General features: G+C 58.9%; 2 protein-coding genes across 3 annotated transcripts; both read left to right on the forward strand.

Annotated features, from left to right (window-relative positions):
* The first annotated feature begins 644 nt into the window (after nt 1–644).
* On the forward strand, nt 645–7,763 carry LOC114487956 (coiled-coil domain-containing protein 88B-like). Its single transcript, XM_055091383.1, has 15 exons — nt 645–717; nt 1,445–1,497; nt 1,892–2,019; nt 2,097–2,214; nt 2,975–3,070; nt 3,153–3,293; nt 3,676–3,932; nt 4,278–4,421; nt 4,628–4,814; nt 4,959–5,104; nt 5,336–5,434; nt 5,640–5,806; nt 6,378–6,584; nt 6,747–6,815; nt 7,613–7,763. The coding sequence occupies exons 1-15, from the start codon at nt 645–647 to the stop codon at nt 7,666–7,668; spliced, it is 1,941 nt and encodes a 646-aa protein (XP_054947358.1). The 3' UTR covers nt 7,669–7,763.
* Nucleotides 7,764–10,057: 2,294 nt separating this feature from the next.
* On the forward strand, nt 10,058–20,612 carry RPS6KA4 (ribosomal protein S6 kinase A4). 2 transcript variants are annotated; one of them, XM_007102607.4, is made up of 17 exons: nt 10,058–10,189; nt 10,292–10,363; nt 11,050–11,268; nt 11,369–11,484; nt 12,027–12,134; nt 12,339–12,419; nt 12,500–12,603; nt 12,699–12,849; nt 15,149–15,313; nt 17,058–17,186; nt 17,367–17,500; nt 17,598–17,691; nt 18,156–18,329; nt 18,410–18,604; nt 18,918–19,077; nt 19,267–19,430; nt 19,679–20,612. In XM_007102607.4, exons 1-17 carry the CDS (start codon nt 10,135–10,137, stop codon nt 19,871–19,873), a joined length of 2,316 nt encoding a protein of 771 aa, XP_007102669.1. In that variant the 5' UTR covers nt 10,058–10,134; the 3' UTR covers nt 19,874–20,612. The 2 variants fall into 2 exon arrangements, with proteins under 2 accessions (XP_007102669.1, XP_054934644.1); XM_055078669.1 differs by lacking the exon at nt 18,156–18,329 and having other exon boundaries at nt 19,679–20,600.
* The last annotated feature ends 7,043 nt before the right edge of the window (nt 20,613–27,655 follow it).

The raw sequence follows: 27,655 nt of genomic DNA on the forward strand, positions 1-27,655 counted from the left end.
GTGAGGCGGGGAGTGGAGGGAGGTGAGATTAAGACCTCATTAAGCAGGTTTCCTATAGGGCAGGGCTTCGTCTTCCTTATGAGCAAAGGAAGGAGCTGCAGCTGTTTTCACGAGGGTAATGAGGAGTCACTGGAGGGTTTAAAGTGAGCAGAGTGGTCAGGTCTGCGGGTCTGGAGGCCCCTCAGGGGAAGCAGAGGAGACCACAAGGCGATGGGATGGGTGTTCAGGCCAGTGGAGCACAGTGCTGAGGGGAAGGTGTGCTGCAGACGAGGAATCAGATGTTCTGGCTGAGCAGTTTCCAGTTTCATCCCTGTTGCGCAGAGGAGGGCACTGAGAGCCGGAGAGGGGAAGCTATTTGCTCCGAGATGCCTCCTGATGGAGAGGAGTGAGGAACAGGCTGTTGGCTTGGCCTGGGGAGTGTGAGAATTGGAGGTGTGGGTGAGAGGGTAAGGCCAAGAGCTTGTCTCTGGGGTCCACTTTGTAGGAGGTGATTGAGAGATGCTGTCAGGTGGATCTGGATTATACCTCAGATCCGCTACTCAGCTGTGTGGCTTGGGGCCAGTTACTTAACCTCTCGGAGTCTCAGTTTCTTTACCTGAAACCAGAATAAAAACAATACCTGTGTCACAGGATCCTGTAAGGTAATGAACGTAGAGAGCTTGGGGCAGTACCTGGCACTCAGTATGGGCTTCATCCGTAGAGAGGGAGTGCCAGCAGGTGGGCAGTGAAGGGAGGGGTAGGGCTGGCCGGCTGGAGGAGCCGGCTCTGAGGACCAAGAGGGTGGAAGAGGCAGAGGACAAAGGGGAATTCTGTGAGATTTCCTGGTGGAGCAGTTCCTGGTGATAACTGGGTGTGGTACAGGCCGGGCTGGCTGGCCAGGGGAGGGAGGTCAGGGAACCAGGGGCCAAGGGGGTTGTCCAGGTGGGCCTCCCGGCGAGGGGGAGGGCAGGAGGCACGGTGGATGGGGCATTGAAGGCTGTGGCCAGAGCCTGCAGGGGGCAGGGCAGGGGTCTGGCCCGGGGGGCAGGCCTTCCTGTTCTCTGCCCTGGGGCTCTTGTGGCTGCTGGCTGCAGGCAGCAGGGACTCATGGGACTCTTAGTTTTTCAATGAGGGGCCGTGGCCAAGGGTGTCTAGAAGCGCAGTGACCCTGGGCCGTGGTCCGGGTGGGGTTGCTAAGCCAGGAGGATCAGATTAAGGGTTGGTAGACCCCATTTCCAAGGGCAGGATTTGGCGGGCGGCTGTCACGGTCGGGCCTTCCCCAGGGTTTCATCCTGCCAGGGCCCCCACCCCCTGTACCTCAGAATGGTTTGACCTACCTCGCGGGGGGGGCCCACAGGCCAGAGTGGGTCTCCTATCTACTTCCGCAGTGGTATGGCCCAACCGCCGCAGGCTGCCTGGCCAGCGGCATCCTGGCCCTCCCCCTCCCAGCTCCCACTGTGGTTAGGCCTGGCCTTCACCGGGTTCCTGCCCTCTGTGGCCACCCTCCTGTGGCTGAGGGTACTCTCCAGACCCGCCTCCTCCGAGCCCCTCTTTCCCTCCCATGGCCGGTGCGGCCTCAGAACGTAGGGTGAATCCAGCTGTCACTGGGCACGTGAGGAACCGTGGGCTCAGAGAGGTGAAGACGTTTGCCCAGCGAGTGTCTCTGACTCCTGACCCAGGGGCCCCCCTCCCACCCTGGCAGCCTTAGGATCCCCAGCTCTCTCATACCCACTCTACAAGGCGACCAGGCCTTGTTCCCATTTTACAGATGGGGGAGTAGAGCCCCAAAGGGTTAAAGATGTTTGCCCAGGGTGACAAAGCAAGGGCAGAAGGCCGGGTCTCCTGACTCTCGGGCCTGGGTGAGGGTGGTGGTCCGCCCTTCGGGCCCTGAGGCTTCTCTGCCTGCCCTCAGGAGCTAGAGAAGGCCACGGTGCGGGGCCAGGAGCTGGGGGCCCGGCTGGAGCATCTGCAGAGTGAGCTGGAACGGGCGGCTCTGGAGCACCAAGAATTTCTGCGGGAACAGGAGTTCCAGCACCAAAGGTGGGGTGTTGCCCGAGGGGCAGAGAGGGGCAGGCAAGGACTTGGGGAGGGCTGGGTGCCAAGACTTCTCCTGGCAGGTACCAGGGCCTGGAGCAGCGGCTGGAAGCTGAGCTGCAGGTGGCGGCCACCAGCAAGGAGGAGGCGCTGCTGGCACTCAAAAAGAGGGCCCTGCAGCTGGAGGAGGAGCTGTTCCAGGTGAGGCCACTGCCCTGCTTGCCGGGGCCTCAGCCCACTCCTCCCTCCATCCTGCACACAGACAGCCAGGGCTGCGTGCACTCGTATCGCCCCCTCGGTCTTGCCCCTCAGCCTTGGCCAGTTGCTCGCCTTGTGCCCCGATTTGGGGCCTGTAGGATGGAGCACTATGCTGGGAGCCAGGCGGCTCTGCCTGGGCCTCGTCTCCCCCATTCCTCAAATGGGCAGAGCCTGGCGGCTTTACTCTGAGGCAACTGCTGTGTCCCTCGTTCGTGGGCTCCACCACTTCCTGAGCTCAGTGACTATTGTCCTAAGTCGGGAACCGTTTCTGATAGCCCTGTTGCACGCGGGCTCAGCGCCACTCCGGTGCGGCCCCATACCAGGTTGCCACCGCCCTCAGGGAGCCCACTGTCCACCTGGGACAGAGGCAAGAGCACAGGCGACCACCGCCAGTGGGCCCCCAGCAGACTGCTTAGCTGGCAGGTGTGGGATTGATCGGGGGAGGTTTTCTGGAGAAAGCAGTGTTGAAACGGGGGCCCAGAGGAGGGGTAGGATGTGCAGAAGCAACAGCTCGGGCAGAGGCCGGGCTCAGCTGCAGAACCGAGAGAAGGCGCAGAGGGCAGGGTGGAGAGTGGCGGAGCAAGGAGGGCAGGGCTGCGGGGTTCTGGGCAGTGGCGGGAAGTGTGACGGGGGAGGACTGCCAAAGGGGGTAGGGGTCCGCTGCGCTGTCCCCAGGCCACTGCCACTCCGCCTCTCCTTGCAGCTGCGCCAGGCTGCTGGGGGACAGGGGCCTGAGGAGCAGGCTGAGCCGAGGGTCACGGAGGCCCAGAGCGCGCGGCTCATTGAGGTGGAGCGCAGTGTGAGTGTCGCCGCGGTGGGCACGGGGCTGGGGGGTGTGCCCCAGAGGCCTGGCACCGGCTAACCCCCTCCCTGCCGGGCAGAATGCAACGCTGGCCGCCGAGAAGGCGGCTCTGCAGGGGCAGCTGCAGCACCTGGAGGGGCAGCTGGGAAGCCTGCAGGGGCGCGCCCAGGAGCTGCTGCTGCAGAGTCAGCGGGCACAGGAGCACAGCAGCTCCCTGCAGGTGGGTGATGGCCCGCGTACCTGTCCCCTGCCCCGTCGCTGCCCGCTTCCTGCCCCTTCCCCCTGACCCTGCCACTTCCCCTGTCCGTACCCCCTCTGCCTGCCTCTAGCCCCCACGTCAGTGCCCATTTCACCCCGTCTCCAGCCCTGTCCTCCACAGCCAGCCACTAGTCCCTCCTGCTTTCCCTGCCCCGACCCCAGCCCCATCTGTGCCATCCCTGCCTTGTGCCACTTGCCCGCCCCTCCACGGCTGCCTCTGCCTTCGGATCCCTAGAGCGCTCTCTCCTTTCCTCTGCCCTGCCCTCTGCCTTTTGCCCCCGTCCCTTACCCCCTTTCCGGCCTGGGACGTCACCCAGCAGGCCCTGCTCCCTCCTCTGGCCTAGGCTGAGAAGTCTGTACTGGAGCTGCAGGGCCAGGAGCTGCACAGGAAGCTGGGGGTGCTGGAGGAAGAGGTGCAGGCGGCGCGGCGCTCCCAGGAGGAGACTCGTGGGCAGCAGCAGGCCCTGCTTCGGGATCACGAGGCCCTGGCACAGCTGCAGCGGCGGCAGGAGGCTGAGCTAGAGGGACTGCTGGCCCGGCACCGCGACCTCAAGGCCAACATGCGGGCACTGGAGCTGGCCCACCGGGAGCTGCAGGGCCGGTGAGGCTCCTCCGAACTCCCAGCTCCTCTCCTGGGCACCCCGTACCTGCCCAGAGCAGATTCCCTGGGTGGGTCTGAGGCCACCAAGGCAGCAGTGCTACCAGCGGACCCACCTCCATTGCTGTGCCCTCTTGTGTGGCTGGGCTCTCTACACTTCCAGGGCGGGCTCACGCTGGGGCTCATCGGTGTTCGGGAGTGGTGGGCGCCTGGCACAGCGTTCTGCCCTGTGGCTTTGCCCCGGGGCTTTTGCTTAGGAGACGACGGGCTTACGGGTCCAGACGGTCCAGCTACCTACGCGCCCTGGCCTCGGTCCCTGCAGCCCTCTTAGCTCCTTGTTCATTGCAGGCACGAGCAGCTGCAGGCCCAGAGGGCCCATGTGGAGGCGCAGGAGGCGGCCCTGCTGGCGGAGCGCGAACGCCTGATGCAGGACGGGCATCGGCAGCGGGGCCTGGAGGAGGAGCTCCGGAGGCTGCAGAGTGAGCATGACAGGTACCAGCCCTGGCACAGCCCCTCGCCCCTCGGGCCAGTTCTCAGCGTTCCCATCTGTGAAGTGGGTTGGTGGCGAGTTGGTCGCTTTCCCCTTGGGTTCCTGCTTTGCCTCCTCTCCCCATCAAGGCTCCTCTGGCCCTCACGAGGGGCCTGGGGGGTGGGGTGGGGCAAGTCCCCTTGGAGAGCAGCTCTCCTTGCCTCCGCAGAGCTCAGATGCTGCTGGCGGAGGTGTCCCAGGAGCGCGGTGAGCTGCAGGGGGAACGCGGGGAGCTGCGGGGCCGGCTGGCGAGGCTGGAGCTGGAGCGGGCACAGCTGGAGGCGCAGAGCCTGCGACTGCGAGAGTCCAACCAGCAACTGGACCTGAGCGCCTGCCGGCTGGCCACACAGTGTGAGGTGCGGTGAGGGGTGGGTGGTGGCTGGGGAGGATGGGTGGCTTGGAGGGGCGTTGGGGGCTGGCAAGAGCGTGGAGAGAGTGGAAGCCGGCGGCCCTGGGCCCTATTAAGCACCCCCGCTCGTCCTGCCGCCTGCCCCTGACAGCTGTTGACGGAGCTCCGGAGCGCCCAGGAAGAGGAGAACCGGCAGCTGCTGGCCGAGGTGCAGGCTCTGAGCCGGGAGAACCGGGAGCTCCTGGAGCGCAGCCTGGAGAGCCGGGACCACCTGCACCGCGAGCAGCGCGAGTACCTGTGAGGGCCCGCGGGGGCCGGCGTGGCTGCCCCTTGGGTTGTTTATGGGGAGGCTCCCTGGGAGGGCCTGGGAAAAGGGGGAGGCTGACCCCCGGGGGCTCGGGGCAGCGGGGATTTATCAGCCCATCCTGGGGTATGTCAGGCTGTCTTTAACGGGCAGGGTTGTAGCAGGGCGTACCCCGTGTTCCTGCCCAGGCCTCAAGCCCACCTCCTCCCTCCCCATCCTCCCAGGGACCAGCTCAATGCCCTGCGCCGGGAGAAGCAGAAACTGGTGGAGAAGATCATGGACCAGTACCGTGTGCTGGAGCCTGGGCCCCTGCCCCGGACCAAGTGAGCGGCCCCTCCATCCTGGTGGGCCTGGGATCTTCCCTACCTAGCCCCTGCCCTGCCCTGCCCTGCCCTGCCCTTCGAGCCCTGGCCCAGCCCAGGTCCAGGCCCCAGTGAGGGTTTGCCTGGACTTTGCCATCCCGGACATGGCCCTCTTGTCCCTCCTTCCTCCCTGGCCTTACCCCCTCTTGTGCCCTCTTGCCCCCAGGAAGGGCAGCTGGCTGGCAGACAAGGTGAAGAGGCTGATGCGGCCCCGGCGGGAGGGGGGCCCCCATGGGGGGCCGCGCCTGGGGGCCGATGGGGTTGGCAGCACCGAGAGCCTGGGGGGCCCCCCAGAGACGGAGCTCTCCGAGGGCAGGGAGGCAGATGGGACAGGTGGGTCTGGGGGTCAGGTGACCAAGATGGTCCCTACCCCACGTCCCCTACCCCCTGCCCCCAGGGCTTGCCAACGCCTCTGGTCCTCCTGTGTGGCTTGCACACGTGCTCCCCGCTGGCCTTTCCTGCTGCAACCTCTCCCCACTCCCCCAGATGGTTCCAGTAGCTCTTCGCCCTGCATCCCTGCCGTGTCCCTCCTGGCTGGCACCTCCCTTCTGCCTGCGCTGCCACCCACGCCATCCTACCCAACCACAGCGGTACCTAGGACCTCGGAGCAGCAGGGGACCTTAGTGAGAAGTCATTTATCCCAGTCAGCAGATGAGGAAACTGAGGCCCAGGGAGGGGAAGCACCTTGCCCAAGGTCACACAGTGAGTTAGTGTCAGAACCAGCACAGGGTCCAGCCTCCTGTCGCCACCATCACCCACCCAACCCTGCGCCCCTTCCTGCCCTCACCTCTGCAGCCGCCTGTCCCCTGTGGCCCCTGTGCAGCTTCTCCCTGCTGGCCCCTCCACTCTGCCCAGCCCCCTCCCGGCACTGCTCCGATACCCTCCCTGCCTGTGCCTCTTGCAGGGTCCCCCTCACCGGCACCCATGCGCCGGGCCCAGAGCTCCTTGTGCCTGCGGGATGAGACCCTGGCGGGTGGGCAGCGGCGGAAACTCAGCTCAAGGTTTCCTGTGGGGCGAAGCTCTGAGTCATTCAGCCCCGGGGACACCCCACGGCAGAGGTTCCGACAGCGGCGCCCAGGCCCGCTGGGGGCACCCAGCTCCCATGGCAAAGGTGAGGGAAAGGGCCCCCCCTCCCATTAGCCCCCCAGTTCCCTGTGGACCCACCAGCTCCATGGGGGAGGGGGCTTCCTTCCTGTCTCCTATGTCTCCCCACAAGCCCTGTTGCCCCTGCGCTGGTCCTCATGGCCCGGTGGCTGCCTTGTGCCCCCCCCAGGACCTGGCGTGGGATGGGACGGCTCTGTCGAGACCCTGGCGGAGCGCGAAGCAGACGCCAACAGAGAGGGTGAGTGGGGGCCTGGGAGGCAGGGTGGGTAATTGCCCTGCCTGGGGCCCCTGGCAGGCCTCAGTCACCCATTCACTCATTTGACAATGAACCTTTACGACGTGCCAGGTGATGTGCTAGCTGGGGATACAGCAGGGAACATTCTGGTGTGGGGAGGTGGGAGACAGCAAATAATATGCATAAAAGTAATAATTATCTACAACAGCTCATCCAATAGAAACCTGATGCGAGCTCCACGTGTAATTTAAAATTTTTAAGTAGCCTCATCAGGAGAAGTAGAAAGAGACATGTACAATTAATTTTAATAACATATTTTGTTTAACTCAGTATGTCTAAACTATTATCATTTCAATTGTGTAGTCAGTGTAAAGGTCATTAATGAGGTATTTTATATTATTTTTTTCACGCTAAGTCTGAAGTCCAGTGGCATTTTACACCCAAGCACATTGCAGCTCAGACCGGCCACGTCTCACGTGCCCAGTCCTATACCGGGCAGCTCAGCCCTAGGATATTAGGAGGTGACAGTGTTCTGGGAAAAGAGGAGAGCAGGGTGAGTGAGATCAGGGGCACTGGGTGGGCAGGTGGCGGTTTTTAATTAGGGCGCTCACGCAGGTCTCCAGGAGGAGGTGAAGCAGAAGCAAAGGCTTGGAGGTGAGAGTATGTCCTGTCCACATACCTGGGGAATGGCTTTCCAGGCAGAGGGAACAGCCGAAGCGAAGGCCTGGCATGTTTCAGGCCTGGCAGGGCAGCCGGGAGTCCCCCGAGGGAGCGAGCCTGAGCCGAGCTTTTCCCTCCAGGCGTCGAGGTGCAGGAATCGGAGAAACGGGCTCTCGCCCCTTCCCTCAGCCAGTGACACTGCGTGGATGGGGAGCTTGGGAGTGGAGTCTTCTCGACCCTGGAGTCTCACCGGGGGCCCCAGGCAGCCCAAGAATTTGGGGAGGCAGGGCACTTGTGGCGAATCCTTGGACAAGGAGGCCTGGGTCCCCAGATCCTCCACAGCCTGCGCTGGGGCCCCGAGATGGAGCCGGGATGGCTTTGTGGCCAGGGGCGATGGCCGGCCCCCGCAAACAGCTCCTGCCTGGGGCTCCGCCATGCGGCCCTTGCTGAGGAGGTGGTCTCTGGGAAACCCCCCAGCTGAAGGAGGCAGGCAGGAGTGGGCAAGAGAGCCCCCTGCCCGGACCAGATGGCAAGCCAAGGACCATTTCCTGGGGACTGTGGCCCGGGCCCATCTCTGAGCCTCAGCTGGGATGCGAGGGACACGAGAATAAAGCTGGGATGCAACCACCTGAATCTGTGCTCTGTGTCTACCGGCCGCATCTAGGAGCCACTAGGCGCCAGGGACACATGTGGCCTGGAATCCCTTTCTGCTGGCAGAGGCCTGTGGCCGTGGGCCTCCTTGCCCTTCATGGGGCAGCAAAGGGCCTTCTTCCGGGGAGGGGCCCGCTGGGCTGGCCTGGATGTCGCAGTGGTGGGGGGAGGGGGCGGAGGGTCTGGGTAGCCAGCAGAGTGGGTGGGGTGTGAGTCTGGGCTCAGCCTTTGCTTGAAAGGTGGGGTCTGGGCTCCCGAGTGTGGGGCAGGAGAAGTACCCAGAGGGCCTGCGCCCGCCCCCTGTACCCTCTTCTCTCCTTTTATTCCTTCCTGCCTCCTCGTCCTCTCTCCTCCATGCCTTTGGGGCTGAGCCCCTCCCCAGGGAATTTACCGCCCTTGGGGTGTCGCCTGGTGTCGGGGGCTGTTGTGGAGGGACACACGAGGTGGGAAGGACACCGGGGTCTCCGACCAGGGCCTCTAGGACGACTGACGCCCGGGAAGGGGACCATTAGCCTGGGCAGCAGGACGTGAGTCAAGGCACCTGGGGCCGCCCAGAGTAGGGTGGGGCTGCCCGGCCGAGATGAGGCAACGTGAATCTGGGGGTGGGAAGAGCTGGGAGGGGTGGCCAGGCCAGCCTCCCCAGGGTGACCTGCTGCAGCCTGACTCACAGGGTTTCCACAGCCCTCCCCTTGGGGATAACCCACCGCTCTGCCTTCCTCCTCTCAGTCTGAGTTTCTGAGGTTGGTGGCATGGGAGTGGCCCCCCCTGGCCTCCAGTGGGGCTGAGCAGCTGGAAGCCCCTCCTACAGGCCTCAGGGCCGGGGGGCTTTGATGGCTGCCCCACCCTGTTGGTGGCCCCTGTCAGTTGTCAGGGAGGGGGACAAGGCTCTGGGCCTGATGGGGAGAGCAGGCCACCCCTATGTGGCTCTGACACCCCTTTTCGAGGTCTACTCTGTGCCAGGCTTGGGGAACCACAAGGGGCAGAGCCACATCGGGGTGTGCGCACTGGGTGGGCTGTGAAGGGTGGCTGGGGGCTGAGGTGCTTTTATAGGTCCGCTTGCTTTAGAGAGAGTCGGTCAGAAAATCGGCTGCCCCTCCCTGCTGGGGTTCGGGTTGGGCTCCCTCTAGGTGCCCCTTGTAGGTAAGGGGAGCCCAGAGACAGGGCTTGGTCCCCAGGGTGACCGTGGCCCCAGGCCTCCCCTGCAAAGGCAAGTCTACAGGGGAGAGGGTCTCGCTGGCTGCCGGGGGTATAGCCAGGGAGCTGGGCTGGGCCGGGCGGCTTCTGGGACCCTCTTAGCCTGCCCAGCACCGAGAGCGAGAGCCGCGCTGAGTGAGAGGTGCAGGGCTGGGGCTGTGCTGGCAGTAGCTGGACAAGGGTGGCCGTGTGGCTTCAGGCTGCTCATCTGTCAAGGGAACCGACAGATCCCCTCCCCTATTTGCTGAGGTCAAGGAGTGATCAGAAACGAGGCAAGTGGGTTGTGATTTTTGTGAAATCCCTCACTTTCGCTGGTGGCTAAAAATTGGACAGAGCTGCTTGGCTGCCCTTCGGGCTGGCACCCTGGAGGGGAAGGCGGCTCTGAAGTACCTGAGTGGGACCCCCCACCCCCCTGGGGGCACAGCCTGATGTGGACTTACCGCCCTGGGGCCAACACCTGGCTTGGGAGTGTCCGCCCCACAGAGGCTCCAGGTTATCCACGGACCCCAGGCATGGCTCCTAAGGGGTCCTCCCAGGCCCCCAGGATGGTCGCCTGGGGCCCAGAGCGCGCGGCCCTAGCACCAGCCCCCTGCGCCTGCGGGAGATGGGACCGCCCCGCCCTGCCGCCCGCCCGTAGCCCGGCGCTGTCACGTTCCAGCGCCTGACTCAGGCCGCTCGGGGCGGGGAGCCGGGAGGCGGCGCCGGCGCCCGCCTCAGCCCCGGAGGCGGCACCAGGAAGCTCCCGCCCCGGCCGGAGCCGCCATGTAACCGGCGCCGCCCGGAGCTGAGCCTCGCGGGCCCCAGCGACCCGCCGGCCATGGGGGACGAGGACGAGGACGAGGGCTGTGCGGTGGAGCTGCAGATCACCGAAGGTGGGGCAGCGGTGGCCCGGGGTGCAGGCCGGGTGATGGCTAACCAGGCCGGTTGGGAGGGTTCATGCACTGGCTGGGTTCATTTGCCCCCTGTGCCCGCAGCCAACCTGACCGGGCACGAGGAGAAGGTGGGCGTGGAGAACTTCCAGCTGCTCAAGGTGCTGGGCACGGGAGGTGAGGAGCACTATCTACCGGCAGGTGTCCCAGGCATGGTGCCCCGGGCCTCCCGCTTGCACACCCACCTGGGTTGGGCCAGGCCACTGGCAGTGCCCCCCAGCCTCTCCCTGCCTTTCCTGCTTTGCCCTGCCCTGCCATGGATTGCATGCCGACTCCCAGGGCTGCTCCACGTTGACGTTGCTCCTTCCTGGAAGGTCCTCCCAGCACTCTTGGGGGCTTGCAGCTCTCCTGTGTGATTTCACAGCTCCTCCCCTTGCGAGATATGAGAGCCCTCTCCCCCACTTTGCAAACTCCCCTCCTCGGGTTTGACCGTCCCTCCCCCGTCTGCATGCACCTCTGCCTCCCTTCCTTGGCTTTGCATCCTCTTGCATCTGTCTCATCTTCCACAGGTTTGCACATGACCCGCCCTCCACCCCACCCCCACCCCTGCTGCAGGCCTCCCGGAGTTGTGTGCCCCCCCCAGCCTGGTTTGCATATCCCCTCCCTGGTTTTGCTGAGCACCCGCCTGGGGGTGTGCACACCTTTTCCTTAGAAGGCTCTGCCAGTTTTTGCCCACCTGCCTCTCACCCCAGCTCCTTCCCCCGACTTGCACACCCTCCTGGCTTGGCAGCGTGCCCACCCTCACCAGTCTGCACCATCCTCCTGTTCACGGCCTACCCTCCGCCCACTCGCTGCTCCCACAGCCTACGGGAAGGTGTTCCTGGTGCGGAAGGCGGGCGGGCACGACGCGGGGAAGCTGTATGCCATGAAGGTGCTGCGCAAGGCGGCGCTGGTGCAGCGAGCCAAGACGCAGGAGCACACGCGCACCGAGCGCTCCGTGCTGGAGCTGGTGCGCCAGGCACCCTTCCTGGTCACGCTGCACTACGCCTTCCAGACGGACGCCAAGCTACACCTCATCCTGGGTGAGGGCAGACACCTTCCAACCCTGGGGGCCATGGAGGCGGGGGGGCCACCCAAGGGGGCTACTTCGCAACTTTCACCCCCCCCCCCCACCGCCCCCAGACTATGTGAACGGCGGCGAAATGTTCACCCACCTCTACCAGCGCCAGTACTTCAAGGAGGCTGAGGTGCGCGTGTACGGGGGCGAGATCGTGCTGGCCCTGGAACACCTGCACAAGGTGGGTGAGGACCTGGCCACCTGGCTCTGGCCGTGGGGACTGGGCCTGGGCCTCAGAAGGGGCCTGTGAACGTAGCGGCCTTGGGCTTTCTGAGGGCTGGTGGCCTCGGTGGGGACGGGAGCTGCTTCCCTTAGGCCTCCTGGAAGGAAGGCCTCGGCGCTGCCTGGTGGGGTCTCCTCCCCTGGGGTCTCTTCGAAGGGGCTTTCCTCTCACAGGGAACTTGAGGCTGCTTCCTGGGGCCACGTTCACAGAACTTCTGCAAACGGAGACCTCATGCCTTGGCTCCCAAAGCCGTCTTGAGATGGGGCTCCTCTCCCTGGGAACTTGGGGCCTGCTCCCCTGCGGCCTCTCCATGGTGTCCTCTTCCTTGCCTTTACATCTTAAATGGCTTTTCCTATCCGACGGCCCAGTCCCACCCGGCCCCCCACCAGCATTGGAGATCCCCTTCCCCAGGGACCAGGTGCAGGGACAGGAGCCTCAGGAGCAGAGGGTGTCGGGGGAGGCATCCTCAGGGATCCTCAGTGCCTTCTTGCTCCTGTCAGCTGGGCATCATCTACCGAGATCTGAAGCTGGAGAACGTGCTCCTGGACTCCGAGGGCCACATCGTCCTCACGGACTTTGGGCTTAGCAAGGAGTTCCTGACAGAGGAGGTGAGTGAAGGGCCGTCTCGGCCGCCTGCAGCCCCATACGCAGGCCTTCCCTTCCCGGCTCCTGCTCCATGCCTGGCTCTGCGTTTCCTGGGGGTGCAGAGGGAGTAGATCCAGGCCCTGCCTTCGGGAGTTCCCACCGCTCCGACCCTCACGAGTCCAGCGAGTCTTACTCTGAGCCTTGGGCGGGTCCTCTTGCCCCCGCAGAAAGAGCGGACCTTCTCCTTCTGTGGCACCATCGAGTACATGGCCCCTGAGATTATCCGCAGCAAGTCGGGCCACGGCAAGGTGGGTTGGCAGGGGAGCGGAGGGGTGGGTGTGGTGAGGTAGGGGTGGCCGCAGGCCCTCACCCTGGCTCTGCCCCGCAGGCTGTGGACTGGTGGAGCCTAGGCATCCTGCTCTTCGAGCTGCTGACAGGGGCTTCGCCCTTCACCCTGGAGGGCGAGAGGAACACGCAGGCAGAGGTGTCTCGGTGAGCAGGGTTGGAAGCAGAGGGTGGCCGAGGGGCCTGGGCAGGGCTGGAGGGGGGGCTTGCTGCCCCTGACGCCCCCCCACCAATCCTCCCAGACGGATCCTGAAGTGCTCCCCTCCCTTCCCCCCCCGGATCGGGCCAGTGGCACAGGATCTACTGCAGCGGCTACTTTGCAAGGACCCCAAGAAGCGGCTGGGTGCAGGACACCAGGGGGCGCAGGAAGTTAAGAACCACCCCTTCTTCCAGGTGAGGCTCCTGGCTCGCCCCCATACCTGTCTGCACACACACCGGGGCCAGGCTACTGCTCTGGGTTGGGGGACACTGGAGGGATGGTCTGAGGCTGGCCAGTTTCACTTGATTTGGAAAACCTCTCAGATAAAGAAAGCAGGCTTGTCTTCTCAGCCGTCTCTATCGAAACTTGGAAGATGTGTTCTTGCGGGAAAGCATTCTAGGTTCATTGCCTGGTAGGGCTGGCAGGGACTTGAGAATGAATTCATCGGTCTTTTCATTGGACAGGTTCAGAGGAGCAAGGTGACTTGCCCAAGATCACACAGTAAAAGTGTAGAGCTGGGAACAGACCCCAGGTCTGCCGTCAGCCCAAATCTTATGACTCTCGCATCCACTCAGGGTTTTGGTCTTTGTACCTGTACAGGCTGTGTGCCTGTTCTTCAGATGGACATGTCTGAATCAACCACGTGGGTTTTGTTCACTTGTTAAAAGCACACACAGTTTAAGGTGCAGTGCAGCGTGAATTCTGCCCTTGTGAGACCTCACTGGCTTGGGCACTATGCCTGGCCAGCATCATTGCCTAGCAGGGCCCTGTAACAGTGAACACCTGTGTCTTGGCCCATTGCTTGCATTATTTCATGTAAGCCTCAGAACCTTCCTGATTATCTTCATCTTTACAGATGAGGAAACTGAGGCTCAGAGAGGTTAAGTAATTTGCCCAAGATCACTGAGCTAAGTGATGGAGCTCCGATTTAAACCCGCATCTGGGTGGCTTTAAGGCCATGCTCTTAACTGTTACGTTCTGTTTACATGTGGGTATTAAATTTGCCTTGTCTGATGTAGAAACAAAAGCATTCACTTATGGGCACTTATAGTGGGCCAGGCATCCAGTTACCCTTGCTATGAGTGCCATCTCCTTGAATCTTCCCAGCAAGTACTGCTTGGAAGGGCCCTCAGAGAAGCTTTCTCAGACAGGAGTCTAAGCCTCTGCAGTGAAGATGTCCCTTTGTGGGCGAAGTGGCTGAACAGTGTCAGTTTCCTTAAGTGAATTCCTCAGCCCACCCTGAGCACGTGCCAGGCCCTAGGTGCTGGGAGTAGGTGGACCAGGAGTCACACTGGAGAGGCGCCCCAAGGTTTTCGAGGCCTGATGGTGCCCTTATTCCCCCTTCTCTTGTGACAGCCTCTTTGGTGATAGCAATGCTTAGGTCCCTGGTGCCAGAACTGGGGCCTTCAAGCCCAGGCCAGGCCTCTAGGCCGCAAGTGACAAAAAGTCCAACTCAAGATGGTGATATCTGTGGAATAGAGTCTGGCTGCTAAGAACAGAGATAGGAATGAATAGTGGTCTAAACAAGATAGACGTCTATTTATTTATTTATTTTCTCACATAAAAGAAATCCAGAAGTTGGCGGGCTGGGGCTGCTGTGGTGTCTTCATGAAGCCAAGTTCAATTTTTTTTTTTTTCTTTTTAAATGCTCCTCTATTCTTAGCACGTAGCCTCTGTCCCCAAGGTTGCCTCGTGGTACAAGATGATTGCTGGAGCTCTTGCTATCTAGGTTGCTCTCCAGGTGGGAAGCACGAAGAAGAAGGAGTGGAAGGGCAAAAAGGGCACCTTACCAACTGTTCACCCTCCTCTTCAGGCTCTTTCCCTGGATTCCTACCTCGTAATTTTTGCTTACAAGTAATTGGTCGCTGCTAGCTGCAAGGAAGTTTATAAAATACTATTTTTTGTGTACATTGGTTCCTGAAATAAAATTGGGGCTATAGTACTAAGGAAGATCAGGAGAATGGATGTTGGGCAGGCAACGAACAGGCTCCGCCATACTAGTTTAAACATAAAAGGAATGTTTTAGCTCCCATGAATGAAAAGTCCAAGGAAAAGTGGTCCGACTTCAGGCAAGGCTGCATCCAGGTGCTGAATCTATGTTATTAGGAATTTCTTTCTTTGTCTCTTGGTTCTGCTTTTCTGCACAGGTACTTCATCATTAGACATTGAGGGGGTCCCCAGCAGTTCCAGGCCCATATACTCCCAGATTTAAGTCCAGTAGGAGAAAGAGATTTGTTTTCTTTTGCACATCAATTCTATTAAAAGCCCCAGAATTGGCTGAGTGTGGTGGAGGGGTGGTTCTCCAAGAGAAATAGGGATTCTGTTATCAGAGGAAGGGAAACAGAAGCTGGGGAAGCAGGAAGAACAGCTTCCCACACAAATGCCAGTGAGACCTTTGCCTCACTGAGGAGCTGCCTGGTCAGGGTGGCCTGAGTGGACAGGGGTTTCCACTTCCTGCCCTTTGACCCCCTATCTCTCATTCCTTTTCTCCAGGGTCTGGATTGGGCTGCTCTGGCTTCCAGGAAGATTCCAGCCCCATTCCGACCCCAGATCCGCTCAGAACTGGATGTGGGCAACTTTGCAGAGGAATTTACCCGGCTGGAGCCTGTCTACTCACCCCCTGGAAGCCCCCCACCTGGGGATCCTCGCATCTTCCAGGTGAGTGAGCGTTCATAGAACCACAGATGCGGGGGAGGCAGGATGCTGCTGGCTGACCTGTGGGCACTGCATAGGCCCTGTGTCCTGATCAGGAGTCAGCATCTCCTCTAGATCTCTCTACTCCTGCGGAAGCTACAGTTGTCAGTCATAGAGACCACCTTGGTAGGACATGCCTTTGAATTTCCGGGTTTATCTTGAAATTTCATGTTAATTTCCCTTCCTCTCCATCATCTCTCTTTATTGTTATGTAAAAATACTGTTTTAAATTATTCACTTGCTTAAGGGGACACTTAGGAAGAGATGCCTTGTTTATACTGTGGCTTTGCATGTCCCTCTGGCATACCATATCACATTCCTGGGGGCATAGGCCCCCTCCACCCAGGTTTAGAAGCTTAGGCCTGTTGGACAAGTCCCAACTCCTTTGCTCGGCATGCAAGGCCTTGCATGATGTGCTCTCTGCTCAGCGCCCTGGCCTCAGCACTCTGTTATTCCACTCAGTGCTCTAGTGCCTCTGAACTGCTCAGAGGTTCCAGAACACACCTCTGTACCTTTGCATATGTGGTTCCCTCAACCTGGAGGGAATAGTTGCTCACCTGGCAAAATTCAAGCCTTGTTGTCCGGTGCTGTCCGCATGTGAGGTCTTCCCTGCTCCTCTGGCCCTGGGTCACCCTTTCCTTGTGCACCAGCCTGCTACAGACAAAATCTCCTTCGAAACAGTTTGTCAGGTTTTATCCCGACGCTGACTGAGACTGCCTCACCTGGTCTGAAGCTCCCAGAGGGCAGGGACTATGTGTTTAATTTCTGTGTCCCTGAGTCCAGCTTGTAATTTCTGTGTCCCTGAGTCCAGCTTGGGGGCCTGGCCTGTAGGACATGGTCCATAAATATTAAATAAGAATAGGCCAATATCAAGTATGGATGGATCACTTCCCCTCTATGAAGCTCTCACAAGGGACAGCTCTGTGCTTGAATATCCCTCTATCTACTGCGATCCAGCCTCGATCTCACAGTCCTAATGAGCAAGTTTTCTCGTGAATCAGTGGTTACTTTCATTCTTTCATCTAATGATTCAAAAGTATGTACTGAGTGCCTTCAATGTGCCAGGCACTGACCTGGGCACTGGGGAAGTAACAATAAACTTGACAGACGATAATACCTCCCATGTGGAGCTTGCATTCTAGTGCACAGTGGCGCTGCATTTTTAGGAGAAAACAACACATTGTTAAAATTACCCTTGAGAGTCCCTTGAATTGCCAGGATGTGGATTGTTAGGAAAGGCAAAGAATTAACTTTGGTTTCTCTTTACGTTTCCTCAGTAGCCCCCCCTTGCAGAGGAGGCCAAAGTTTGATTTGAAAAGAAGGAATAAAGACTTTTTGTCCTAAGCGGGTAGAGTTGAATTCTCCTAAGTTAAGTATGTGTGATGCCAGGCCATAGTTCTTTCATGTATTCAGCCTATCATATGCTGGGCCACTACACTGTGCCAGATGATGCCCTTGGCACTTGGGGGGATCACTGTGATGAGAAAGGTAGAGTCACAGACTGGTGGGGGAACAGACATGGTCCCAAGAGATCATAGAACAAGGTGGAATAAAATGTCCACACATCCTGTGTGCACCAGGATGCAAAAGCAACATCCCCTACTCCAGGGTCTTTCCTCTGCCCCTGCCCTCCTTCCCGCTGGGTCTGGGCCTTCAGGGACTCCATCTGCACCCCCATCCACCCCTGACAACACCCCTCCTCCGCCAGGGATACTCCTTCGTGGCACCGTCCATCCTGTTTGACCACAACAACGCGGTGATGACCGATGTGCTGGAAGCGACTACTGCTGGAGACCGGCCTGGCCGGGCAGCGTTGGCCAGGAGCGCCATGATGCAGGTGGGTTGGGGCAGGGTGGGGAGAAGTGGGCTTGGGGGCATCTGGGCTTGGGGGACTCCAGATCTGGCTTCAGCAGGCGCACGCTGTGGCTTCGGTGAGGTCCGTAGCCTCTCTGAACTGGGGCGTGGCACGGCCGCAAGGCTCCCGGTAGGACCTCTGACTCGTCCCCTTCGCCCCCAGGACTCGCCCTTCTTCCAGCAGTACGAACTGGACCTGCGGGAACCCGCGTTGGGCCAGGGTAGCTTCTCCGTGTGTCGCCGCTGCCGCCAGCTACAGAACGGCCAAGAGTTCGCGGTCAAAATCCTCAGCCGCAGGTGGGCGGGCCCGGGGTGGGCGGGGTTCTGCTGGGCGGATTCGGGGAGGACGGGGGCCGGAGGTCAGCTGTCCTGACCCCGCCTGCCCTGCCGCCAGGCTGGAGGCAAACACGCAGCGCGAAGTGGCCGCCCTGCGGCTGTGCCAGTCGCACCCCAACGTGGTGAAGCTGCACGAAGTGCACCAGGACCAGGTGACGCCTTCCTGGGCTAGGGCGGAGCTCAGGGACGCTAGAGCCTGCCCGTGGGGGGCGGGGAGGAGGCGGGGAAGAGGACAGGAGGCGGGGCCTGAGAGCGCCGTGGGCGGGGCCTGAGGACCTGGAGGTCAGGGAAGTGGGATTTCAGGGGAGTAGGGCCTGAGGACCGGAAGGCGGAGCTGAGGATGGCCAAGGGAACGGGGCAGGGGGAGGATTTAGGGCGGCGGGTTTTAAGGTGGCCAAAGGGACGGGGGCCTGGAAAAAGTAGGGGGTAGAAACTGAAGCGAGTCCTAAGGTGGTTCTTGGGGTGGTCTTGAGGTCAGGGTTCGAACACGGACGGGGCCTGAAGCCGGGGGCGGAGCTTGATGTTGACCGCGGGGCAGGATCTGGCTGCCGGTGGGTAGGTGGTGACAGTAACCCAGGTGGTGACCTTGGCCCGTCGCGCCGTCCGCTGCCCGCAGCTGCATACGTACCTGGTACTGGAGCTACTGCAGGGTGGGGAGCTGCTGGAGCACATCCGCAAGAAGCGGCACTTCAGCGAGTCCGAGGCGAGCCAGATCCTGCGCAGCCTCGTGTCGGCCGTGAGCTTCATGCACGAGGAGGCGGGGGTGGTGCACCGCGACCTAAAGCCCGAGGTGGGCGCGGGGCCTCAGCGGACTGGGAGGGCTTCGGCGCGGAGGGCCAGTCTCTGACGGCCGCCTCGCCGCCCTCACAGAACATCCTGTACGCCGATGATACGCCCGGAGCCCCGGTGAAGATCATCGACTTCGGGTTCGCGCATCTGCGCCCGCAGAGCCCAGCGGGGCCCATGCAGACACCCTGCTTTACGCTGCAGTACGCGGCCCCCGAGCTGCTGGCGCAGCAGGGCTACGACGAGTCCTGCGACCTCTGGAGCCTCGGCGTCATTCTGGTATGGGACGGGGTCTCCGAGGAGAGGTCAGGGTCCTCCGAGCTTGGGGACAGGAGTTCTCTTGTTGGGGTGGCAGGGTTTGGTCTGAGGCTGGGGTCAGAAGTCGTCCTAATACAGAGGCGAGGTCTCTTTGGTGCTGGGGTCCGGGCATCCTAGTTTTAGGAGTTGGAAGTCAGAGTTCATAACCCATGGGCCTCAGGAGTTAGCCTCTTGGAGAGGGTGAATGGTCCTGCAGTGGCTTAAGTCAGTGGCTCAAGTCTCCTGGTCTCCACTGGCCCCCTAGTCTGGACTGGTCTCACTTTTCATCCCCCAGTACATGATGCTGTCAGGCCAGGTCCCCTTCCAGGGGGCCTCAGGCCAGGGCGGGCAGAGCCAGGCGGCGGAGATAATGTGCAAGATCCGAGAGGGGCGCTTCTCCCTTGACGGGGAGGCCTGGCAAGGCGTGTCTGAGGAAGCCAAGGAGCTGGTCCGAGGTGCGAGGCCGGAGGTCACAGATCATGGTTGGGGAGGGGGAGGTCATGGGGTCATGATGGGACAGGGGTTGCTACTGGGGCAGGTGTCCTGGTGGGGGACTTGTGGGGAGGAGAGTGGGGCGGCTAGGATGTCTCTGGGGCGCAGCCTCTACACACAGCCCCCCAACACTTCCCCCGCCCTGCCTCCAGGGCTCCTGACTGTGGACCCCACCAAACGGCTGAAGCTCGAGGGACTGCGGGGCAGCTCGTGGCTGCAGGACGGCAGCGCGCGCTCCTCGCCTCCGCTACGGACGCCGGACGTGCTGGAGTCCTCGGGGCCAGCTGTGCGCTCCGGGCTCAACGCCACCTTTCTGGTGAGGGGCGGGGCCTGCGGGGGGTGGGGGACCGAGGCTGGAGAGGCGGAGCCTGCGGGGGGCGACTCCGCAGAGTCCTGAAAGGTTGAGTTCAGCCTGTCGGGACCCTGACCGTTTGAGAGGCTGGAGGCCAAAGACCTGTTGGCCCTGACCTAGTGGTACGGGAAGGAAGGCCTGGGACGGGGGCCAAAGCTAGGATTTGGAAGTCGAGGCCGGGCCTGTGGGACTTACCGCCTCCTTTCCGCCAGGCGTTCAATCGGGGCAAACGCGAGGGTTTCTTCTTGAAGAGCGTGGAAAACGCGCCGCTGGCCAAGCGGCGGAAACAGAAACTGCGGAGCGCCGCCACATCCCGCCGCGTCTCCCCCGTGCCCGCCGTCCCGGGCCGGGCACCCGCCGCCAAGGGAGCCCCCCGACGAGCCAACGGTCCCCTGCCCCCCTCCTAGCCCCCGTCACTGTGACCCCCTCCCCGGTCGGGGCTGTGTTCTAGGAGGCTGGCTCACTGCCCCCAGGCCTCCTGCATCGCTCCGCCCCATCCCCAGGGATTGTTACCCTTCTCTCCCCTCCCCCTCCCCCCACCCCCAGACAGAGCAGAAGTATTTTTATAAGCAGAGAATTTTTTTTAATGTCTTACCAGATAGAGTTAGAGATGCAGGGAGGGAGGGGGCCTGCTGGGGAGTGGAGTGGGGGGCCCTCTGCCTAGATGCTGCCTCATCCGGTGGAAGGCAGTTCTCCCCCAGGGGGCTGCCCCGGCAGGGAAGGGCTCCTCCTCCATTTCTAAGCACTGAGTTGCCACAGGGAGAAACTGGGACCTCTCCCCTGTCCTCCCCTGAGGTCCTGCTCTTGGGAGGGGGCACCCCTCAAGCTGTCACTTTATGGACTGTGTGCAATTACGTCCACCAAAGACCTGTGTCGGGGGTGCTCAGTGAGAGGCCCTGGGGGACCCCCTGAAGCATTTCTGCCTCACTTCATGTCACCTGCTTCCCCCTATTGAGGCTAAGGAAGGAGGCAGGCGACCCCCTAAAAGGGGAGGCCCCCTTCTCACCCCTCCCCTCCCCTTTGGCACAGCTGCCCCTAGCTGGGGGTGGCACCTTGGGGGTCTGGGGTGGGCATCCACAGTCACTGCCTCAGCCCATCCAGGCTGTGCCTTTGACTTTAAAATAAAAGTCTACCCAGTGCTGTATGTGGCACGTGTGTGTGTATGTGTTGGGGGTGTGCATGGGCAGAGATCCTGGAAGGGGCTACCTTCCAGCCAACAGGGCCTGAGACCTCAAAGAGGAGGGACAGGGCAGACCCTTCTGGGTAAGATGGTACCCTTTGTCCTTGGCTTTTGACATGAGGGTCAAACAGTTATCTTGGGTGTGTATCTGACACCTCTGCCATGTATCATTTAGGATTCTCCTGGTTGTAAGTAATAGAAAACCCAACCTAAACTTGCTTCAGCAGAACAGGATTTTTAGGCTTTTTGAACTACACAATCCAGGGGTAGCTTCAGGCAAGACCTGATCAGGATGCAAACATATGATCAGGACTCAGCTCCCCAGTCTCAGCTTTTTATTCTGTTGTGGGTTTTTCTGGTGGTGTTGCAGACTTGGAGGACTCTCCTTTTGGCCCCAAGATGGGTGGCAGGTGCTCCAGGGGGCTCCAGATTGAAATCTGGTGATAAAGAGAGTCTTCGTTTTAGCATTTCCTGGCAGGAATCCTGAGATGTACTCCAATTGGATCCATTCAGGTCAAGTGCCTACCCTGCATCAATCACTGTGGCCAGGGATGCAGTGTGCTGATTGGCTTAGATCTGGATCCTAGACTCCCCTCTGCAACCTCATTGGGTGGAGAGCAGGAGAAGGGGTGGTCCCTAGAGAGAGGTCAGTTGGACAGGGCTTGGTTCCTGTCAGGGAGGGAGAGCAGGAGGGGAGCAGCTCATACCCATGGCTGTGGCTGTGATCAGAGTGTGCCCCTCTCAGGGGGAGTGAGACTGCCCTTGTGTGATCCCTACTGGGTGGTTGTGGCCCTAGGGCAGTTTGGCCTGAGCACCTCTATGCCCCCCCAGGTCAGGGCTATTTGTCCCTACAGTGCAGGTGTCCTGAGAGCCCCAACCCCCTGCCTGGACACTACTCGGGGCTGCTCCAGGCCTTCTCTCCCCATAGCCACCCTGTGGGGTCATCTCAGGGCGGACCTTCCCCTCCTGTTCTGAGGTTTGCCTCTTAGAGGAGGAGGAAACTGGAGGCCTGGGGACAGGAGCTGGGGCCCCACAGATGCTGAAGTCAGGGCAAAGCCAGGTGGGCCTGGTGGGCAGGTGGGACCCTATGGGTGTGGAAGGGCATTTGGGGGGATGGGAACACCCAACTGTATCCCATCCTATGGGTCTGAGTGAGGAGAGGGGGGCCCAGGAGAAGGTCGGAGGGAGGGGAGGGGAAAGCATCGCTAATTCTGACTCTTGTTTTACTGACCGTGTGACCTGAGTAAGTCACCTAGCAGTCCCAGGCTTCCCCATTTGTCAAGGGGGAGTCATATCGCTGTCAGGATGAACTCGAGAATGAGCACACGTGAGAGTGGGGTCATTTAATGACCAAGTATTTACTGGGATTGACTGAGGTCTTCCAGTGTGCAGGGACTGCGCTGAACACTACATGGCTTATCTCACTGACTCCCCACGACTAGCTGATGAAGAAAACACCATTTCCATTTAATGGAGGGGAAAAGTGAGCCTCAGTGAAGGTCAGCACCTTGCTCAAGGTCACTCAGCTAGAAGTGCCTTCCATCCCGGTGGTCTGATTCCAGACTTCCCTCAACCATAGGAGTTCTGTAGTGAGGATGGGCTTTAATTTTACCCCAAGGCTGGATGTTTGGATTGTTTAAAACTTTGTTTCTATCATAAATGATGCGGAGACAAGTTTGTACATAAATCTGTGCCTTTAAAAATTAGCTTGGACTTGCCTGGTGGCACAGGGGTTAAGAATCTGCCTGCCAATGCAGGGGACACAAGTTCGATCCCTGGTCCAGGAAGACCCCACATGCCGCGGAGCAACTAAGCCGCTGTACCACAACTACTGAGCCTGCGCTCTAGATCCAGTGCTCTGCAACAAGAGAAGCCACCGCAATGAGAAGCCCGTGCATCACAACGAAGAGTAGCCCCAGCTCGCGGCAACTAGAGAAAGCCCGCGCGCAGCAACGAAGACCCAACACAGCCAAAATAAATAAATAAGCAAATAAACATTTAAAAATAGCTTTATTGAGGGAATTCCCTGATGATCCAGTGGTTAGGACTTGGCGCTTTTACTGCTGGGGCCCGGGTTCAATCCCTGGATGGGGAACTAAAATCCTGCAAGCCGCGTCGAGCAGAAGGGCCAAAAAAAAAAAAAAAAAAATCACCGAACTGTCCTCTCAAATGGGTGAATAATGTGGTATATAAATTATACCTCAATTAAAAATATCTCAGGGGCTTCCCTGGTGGCGCAGTGGTTGAGAGTCCGCCTGCCGATGCAGGGGACACGGGTTCGTGCCCCGGTCCGGGAAGATTCCCACATTGGGAAGATCCCACATGCCGCGGAGCGGCTGGGCCCGTAAGCCATGGCCGCTGAGACTGCGCGTCTGGAGCCCGTGCTCTGCAATGGGAGAGGCCACAGCAGTGAGAGGCCCGCGTACAGCAAAAAAAAAAAAAAAAAAAAAATCTCAGTAAAGCTATTTTCTTTTTTGGCTACTTTTTTTTTGGATCTTAGTTCCCTGACCAGGGATTGAACTCGGGCCCGGGCAGTGAAAGCACCAAGTCCTAACCACTGGACCGCCAGGGAATTCCCCAGTGAATTTTAGAATATTCGGAGTTGTACAACCATCATTGCAGTCTAGTTTTGGAACACTTTTTTCACCTCCAGGAGAAACTCTGTGCCCACTGGCAGCCACTCTGCCTTTCCCCTGGACCTTCCAGCCCTAGACAACCATTATCTAAATCCTGTTTTGTAGATTTGCCTACATACTTTGATATATACTTTGAAATATACTTTCAAACAGCCATTCACAAATATACTGGCATACAGTCTCAGAAGCAGGGTATGAAAATGTCGCATTTCATTTTATGCTCACAAGCACTGAGTGTTATCACTCAGTGATAAAACCTTTGCTACTCTGATGGATAAAAAGTGGTCTCTTATCTGCAATTTCCTCACCCTTCATCCCACATAACTCACAGCCGCCCTAAGAAAGAGGTCTTCCTAGTCTCATTTCATGAGACTCAGAGGATAGGAGTAACCTCAAGGAGGGAGCCTGTTGGATGGAAGGGGCTTGGGCTAAGAGGAATGAGCAGCCTTGATCTGAGTCCTGCCTCTACCCTGAGTGGTCAGGGAACTTGCAGGGGAGACAGATGAGACTTGGGCTGTAAGCTGGACAGGGTGTGACCAAGCAGAGTGGGAGGGGAGAGGGCGGCCACAGGCAGGGAGGTGGGGAGCCCAGAGGCAAGTGATCAGGGCTGCGGTCTGGCAGCCTGCTTCTACGCCTTGACTTTGGTCTCTGACCAGCCCAGGCTTACGTGGAGGCTGTCTCTTCCCGGAGAGCTGGAAGGGCTCACCTTTCTGCATTGAGCCTCTAATTCCACTCTTAAATGGCCTCAGAGGGTAGGCTCGGGCTCCCAGCTCTGTTAAAATGCTGATGCCCTTGAGAAGGCCTGGCAGCCCTTAAACATTCACCTCCCTCCGAGTCACTGTTAACCAGCTGCTGTTAGAACTGAAGTCGGGGTGCTTGCTTTTAGTCTGTGCCTTGCAACCACCATTTGACCCCTCCTTAACATCCTCTGCATCTCTCAACAAGAATATTCCACAATAATGTAGTAGGGATTGCAAACTGGTGCCAGTGCCTGGCCTATAGAGACTTGTTATTTTGGGGGGCGGGGGAGATAGCACGTTTGTTTGTTTATTTATTTATTATTTGCCTGCGCTGGGCCTTAGTTGTGGCACGCTGGATATTCGTTGCCACGTGTGGGATCTTTAGCTGTGGCATGCGGGATCTTAGTTGCAGCGTGCAGGATCTAGTTCCCTGACCAGGGATCAAACCTGGGCCCCCCTGCATTGGGAGTGTGGATCAAACCCAGGCCCCCTGCATTAACCACTGGACCACCGGGGAAGACCCAGCACATGTTTCAAAATGAGAAATTGCATATGAAAGCCGGGATGTTTGATTTTTATTGATGGCCTGATCAGCCAAAGCAGAATCGTGTTGCCACATAGAGAGGGCCCCTGCTTTCTGGTTGGCCCCAGTCCCCACCACTCTCTATTGCCCATACCAGCTCAGTCCCTCATTTATCTTCCTGAAACCTCTAGGTATGTGAGTTTGCAACTCTCATATAAATAGTCTCCTTCCACATTCACTACTACACAAAAATGTGGTTTGTGAAATGTCGAAGATGCCCCATAAATCTTTTGTTTGTTTCAAAATTTAAATTTAGTTTGTATTGGGTTGGCCAAAAAGTTTGCTTGGGTTTTTCCATAAATAAACTCATGGTTCAAAATTCAAAGGCTACATAGTGAAAAAAATTTTCTTCCATATGTCCTGACCCTTACCCACCGACCTTTTGTTAACAGAGGCATCAATGTTACCAGTTCTTATGTAGTTTTTCAGGAATATTTCATGTATAGTCAAACCTATATAATAATATGTACATATGATTGAAAAAATTCACCTTCACTGAATGTCAATTTTAGAAAAAAATCAGAAAATGCAAAAAGGAAAAAATGGAAACGAATCGGTGGCATAACTCTCCATAGATAATCTGTGTTAGTTAACATTTTGATGTATTCACTTTCTGATTTTTACTGATAGAGATTTTTAATGGAAATGGTATCAAATATAAATAAATTGTTATAGCCTGTCGTAAACTCAGAAATAGATTGTATGTCAATAATTACATGAAACTTTTTTTTGTAGTCGCATAGTATTCTATTGCGTGGGTATATTATGATTTATTTAGACCCTTCTCTATTTTTGGCTACTTGGGCTGTTTTCAATTCCTTGCTGTTTTTTTTTTTTTTAATATTTATTTATTTATTTATTTGGCTGCGCCGGGTCTTAGTTGAGGCATGCGGGATCTTTGTTGTGGCATGTGGGATCTTTTTTTAGTTGCGGCATGCATGCGGGATCTAGTTCCCGGACCAGGGATCGAACCCGAGCCCCCTGCATTGGTAGGGTGGCGTCTTAGCCACTGGACAACCAGGGGAGTCCCAATTCCTTGCTGTTTTAAACAGTGATGCAATGAACATCCTTGTACCTGTCAAATATTTGCTCACCTGTCCAAATATTTCCTTAGGATACATTTCCTAGAAGTGGAATTGATGGGCTAAAGGATGTGCCCATGCGTGCACATTTTAAAGGCTTTCCATAAATATGATCAAACTGCCCTTCAGAAAGATCCTACCATTTTACATGACTTGCAGCAGCACGGGCAAGATCCAAGCCGCGCTGCCTCCTTGAAAATGAAAGGATGCGTCTCACCAGCCGAGTGAGTCCTTGCCTACCTGCCTGCCCGGGTTTTTCTCGGCAGAGTTCCTGGAGGTCACCAGGGGGCCCTGCTCTCCTCTGCCTGGAGTCTGGCTGGGCTGTGATGGTGGGGGGACGTGAGGCCCCAGAGCGGGATGGTGGGGAGCTCCTCCCTCTCTCCTCTCCATGCAGGGATGTGGAGAAGGTGGCAGTGAACCCCACGGAGTCCCAGGGAGTTGGCGTGCGGTGAGGGCAGGCGGGGTGTGGCTGGGACACCTGGGAGCCGAGCCATGCGATTGTCAAGTCATTCACCCGGGCCGGGACTCCACTGCCGCTTGAGTGAAGCGGGGCTAGAACAGCACCCACCACGGAGAGCCGCGGGGTGTCCAGCAGGGCCCCTGGCAAGGCACCGGGCACACTGTGAGCCCTCCACAAACAGCAGCTTAACTGAAAAGAAATTAAGAGAAACCAAGGAAAATGAGGATCTGCTCAGGCACGCCCACGACAGGGACCCATATCCCGGCAAGACAGCGGGGATGCTCTCCCCACCCTCCAGTCTCCCTAGCCCCTGCCCAACAGCCCGCAGGGCCCTCCTTGCAGCTTCCACCAGGGTTGATGGCGTCCCTGCCTCCCCCTGGTGTGGGGACCAGATGGGGGCCCCTCCCCTGCTGCTCACCATCCAGTGTGAGTCTGGCTCTCAGCTTTCCCGAATGCCGTGCTGTCAGCAGCTTGAGAACAAACCAACCAGCTGGGCGTGGGTGGGGGTTGGGAACACACCCGCGTGCGTGTGAGTACACGAATGTGTGTGCATGTGAGGACATACGTGTGTGAGCGTGAGGATGTGTGTGCACCGAGAGCGTGTGAACATGTGCAAGTGTGTCTGCACAGGTGTGTGGCTGTGTGTGTGTTGTGCACCATGAATGTGTGGTGAGTGTGTTTGAGTGTGAGGGTGCGTGAGCTTGTGTGAGTGTGAATGTGCATGCGTGTGAGCAAAATGTGTGTTGTGTGAGTTTGACTGAGTATATGTGAGTGAGAGCATGAACATATGAGTGTGTGAGAGTGAGTGTGTGTGTGTGAGTGTGCTCTCCCCGGGCTTTCCGAGGGAGGCACATAGCCTCAGGGTAGAAGCTTTGCAGCAACTACCTTATTCTTCCGGTTTATCACCCACCCCCTGCCCCGCCCCGCCCCGCCCCGCCGCCAGGTTCCCGGATGTGCTTTATTAACAATAGGGATGTGTGGGATTCAGACCCCGAGCGAGCCGGATGCATGGTCTCGTGGTCCTGGGTGGGGCTCGGGTCTCAGAGCTCAGCCTCTGGGAGCCTCACTGCCTGACTCCAAAGCCCAGCTCCACCAGTTCTTAGCTGGGTCACCGTGGGCAAATTACTGAACCTCTCTGTGCCCCAGTAGCCTTATCCGTGATATGGGGACAATGATACTGGCTACCTCATGGGCTTGTGGTGGGGATTAGACACAAAGCCCATGGAACACCTCCCAGGTGTCACTAAATACTAATGATGGAGCAGAGTAGGGGTTGGGGAGTCGGCAGAGGGCAGAAGCGTCCCTGAGGGCGAGGCAGGGAGGTCGCTGCCATCCAAGCCAGAGACCCAGGCTGGCTCCCACAGGACAGTGCTTACCTGCCTGTGAGTGTGGTCTTGCACCACATCTTTCTTTTTTTTTTTTTTTTTTTGCGGTACGCGGGCCTCTCACTGTTGTGGCCTCTCCCGTTGCGGAGCACAGGCTCCGGACGCGCAGGCTCAGCGGCCATG

The sequence above is a fragment of the Physeter macrocephalus genome, chromosome 16 (genome assembly GCF_002837175.3).
Source record: "Physeter macrocephalus isolate SW-GA chromosome 16, ASM283717v5, whole genome shotgun sequence".
Classification (NCBI taxonomy): Eukaryota; Metazoa; Chordata; class Mammalia; order Artiodactyla; family Physeteridae; genus Physeter; species Physeter macrocephalus.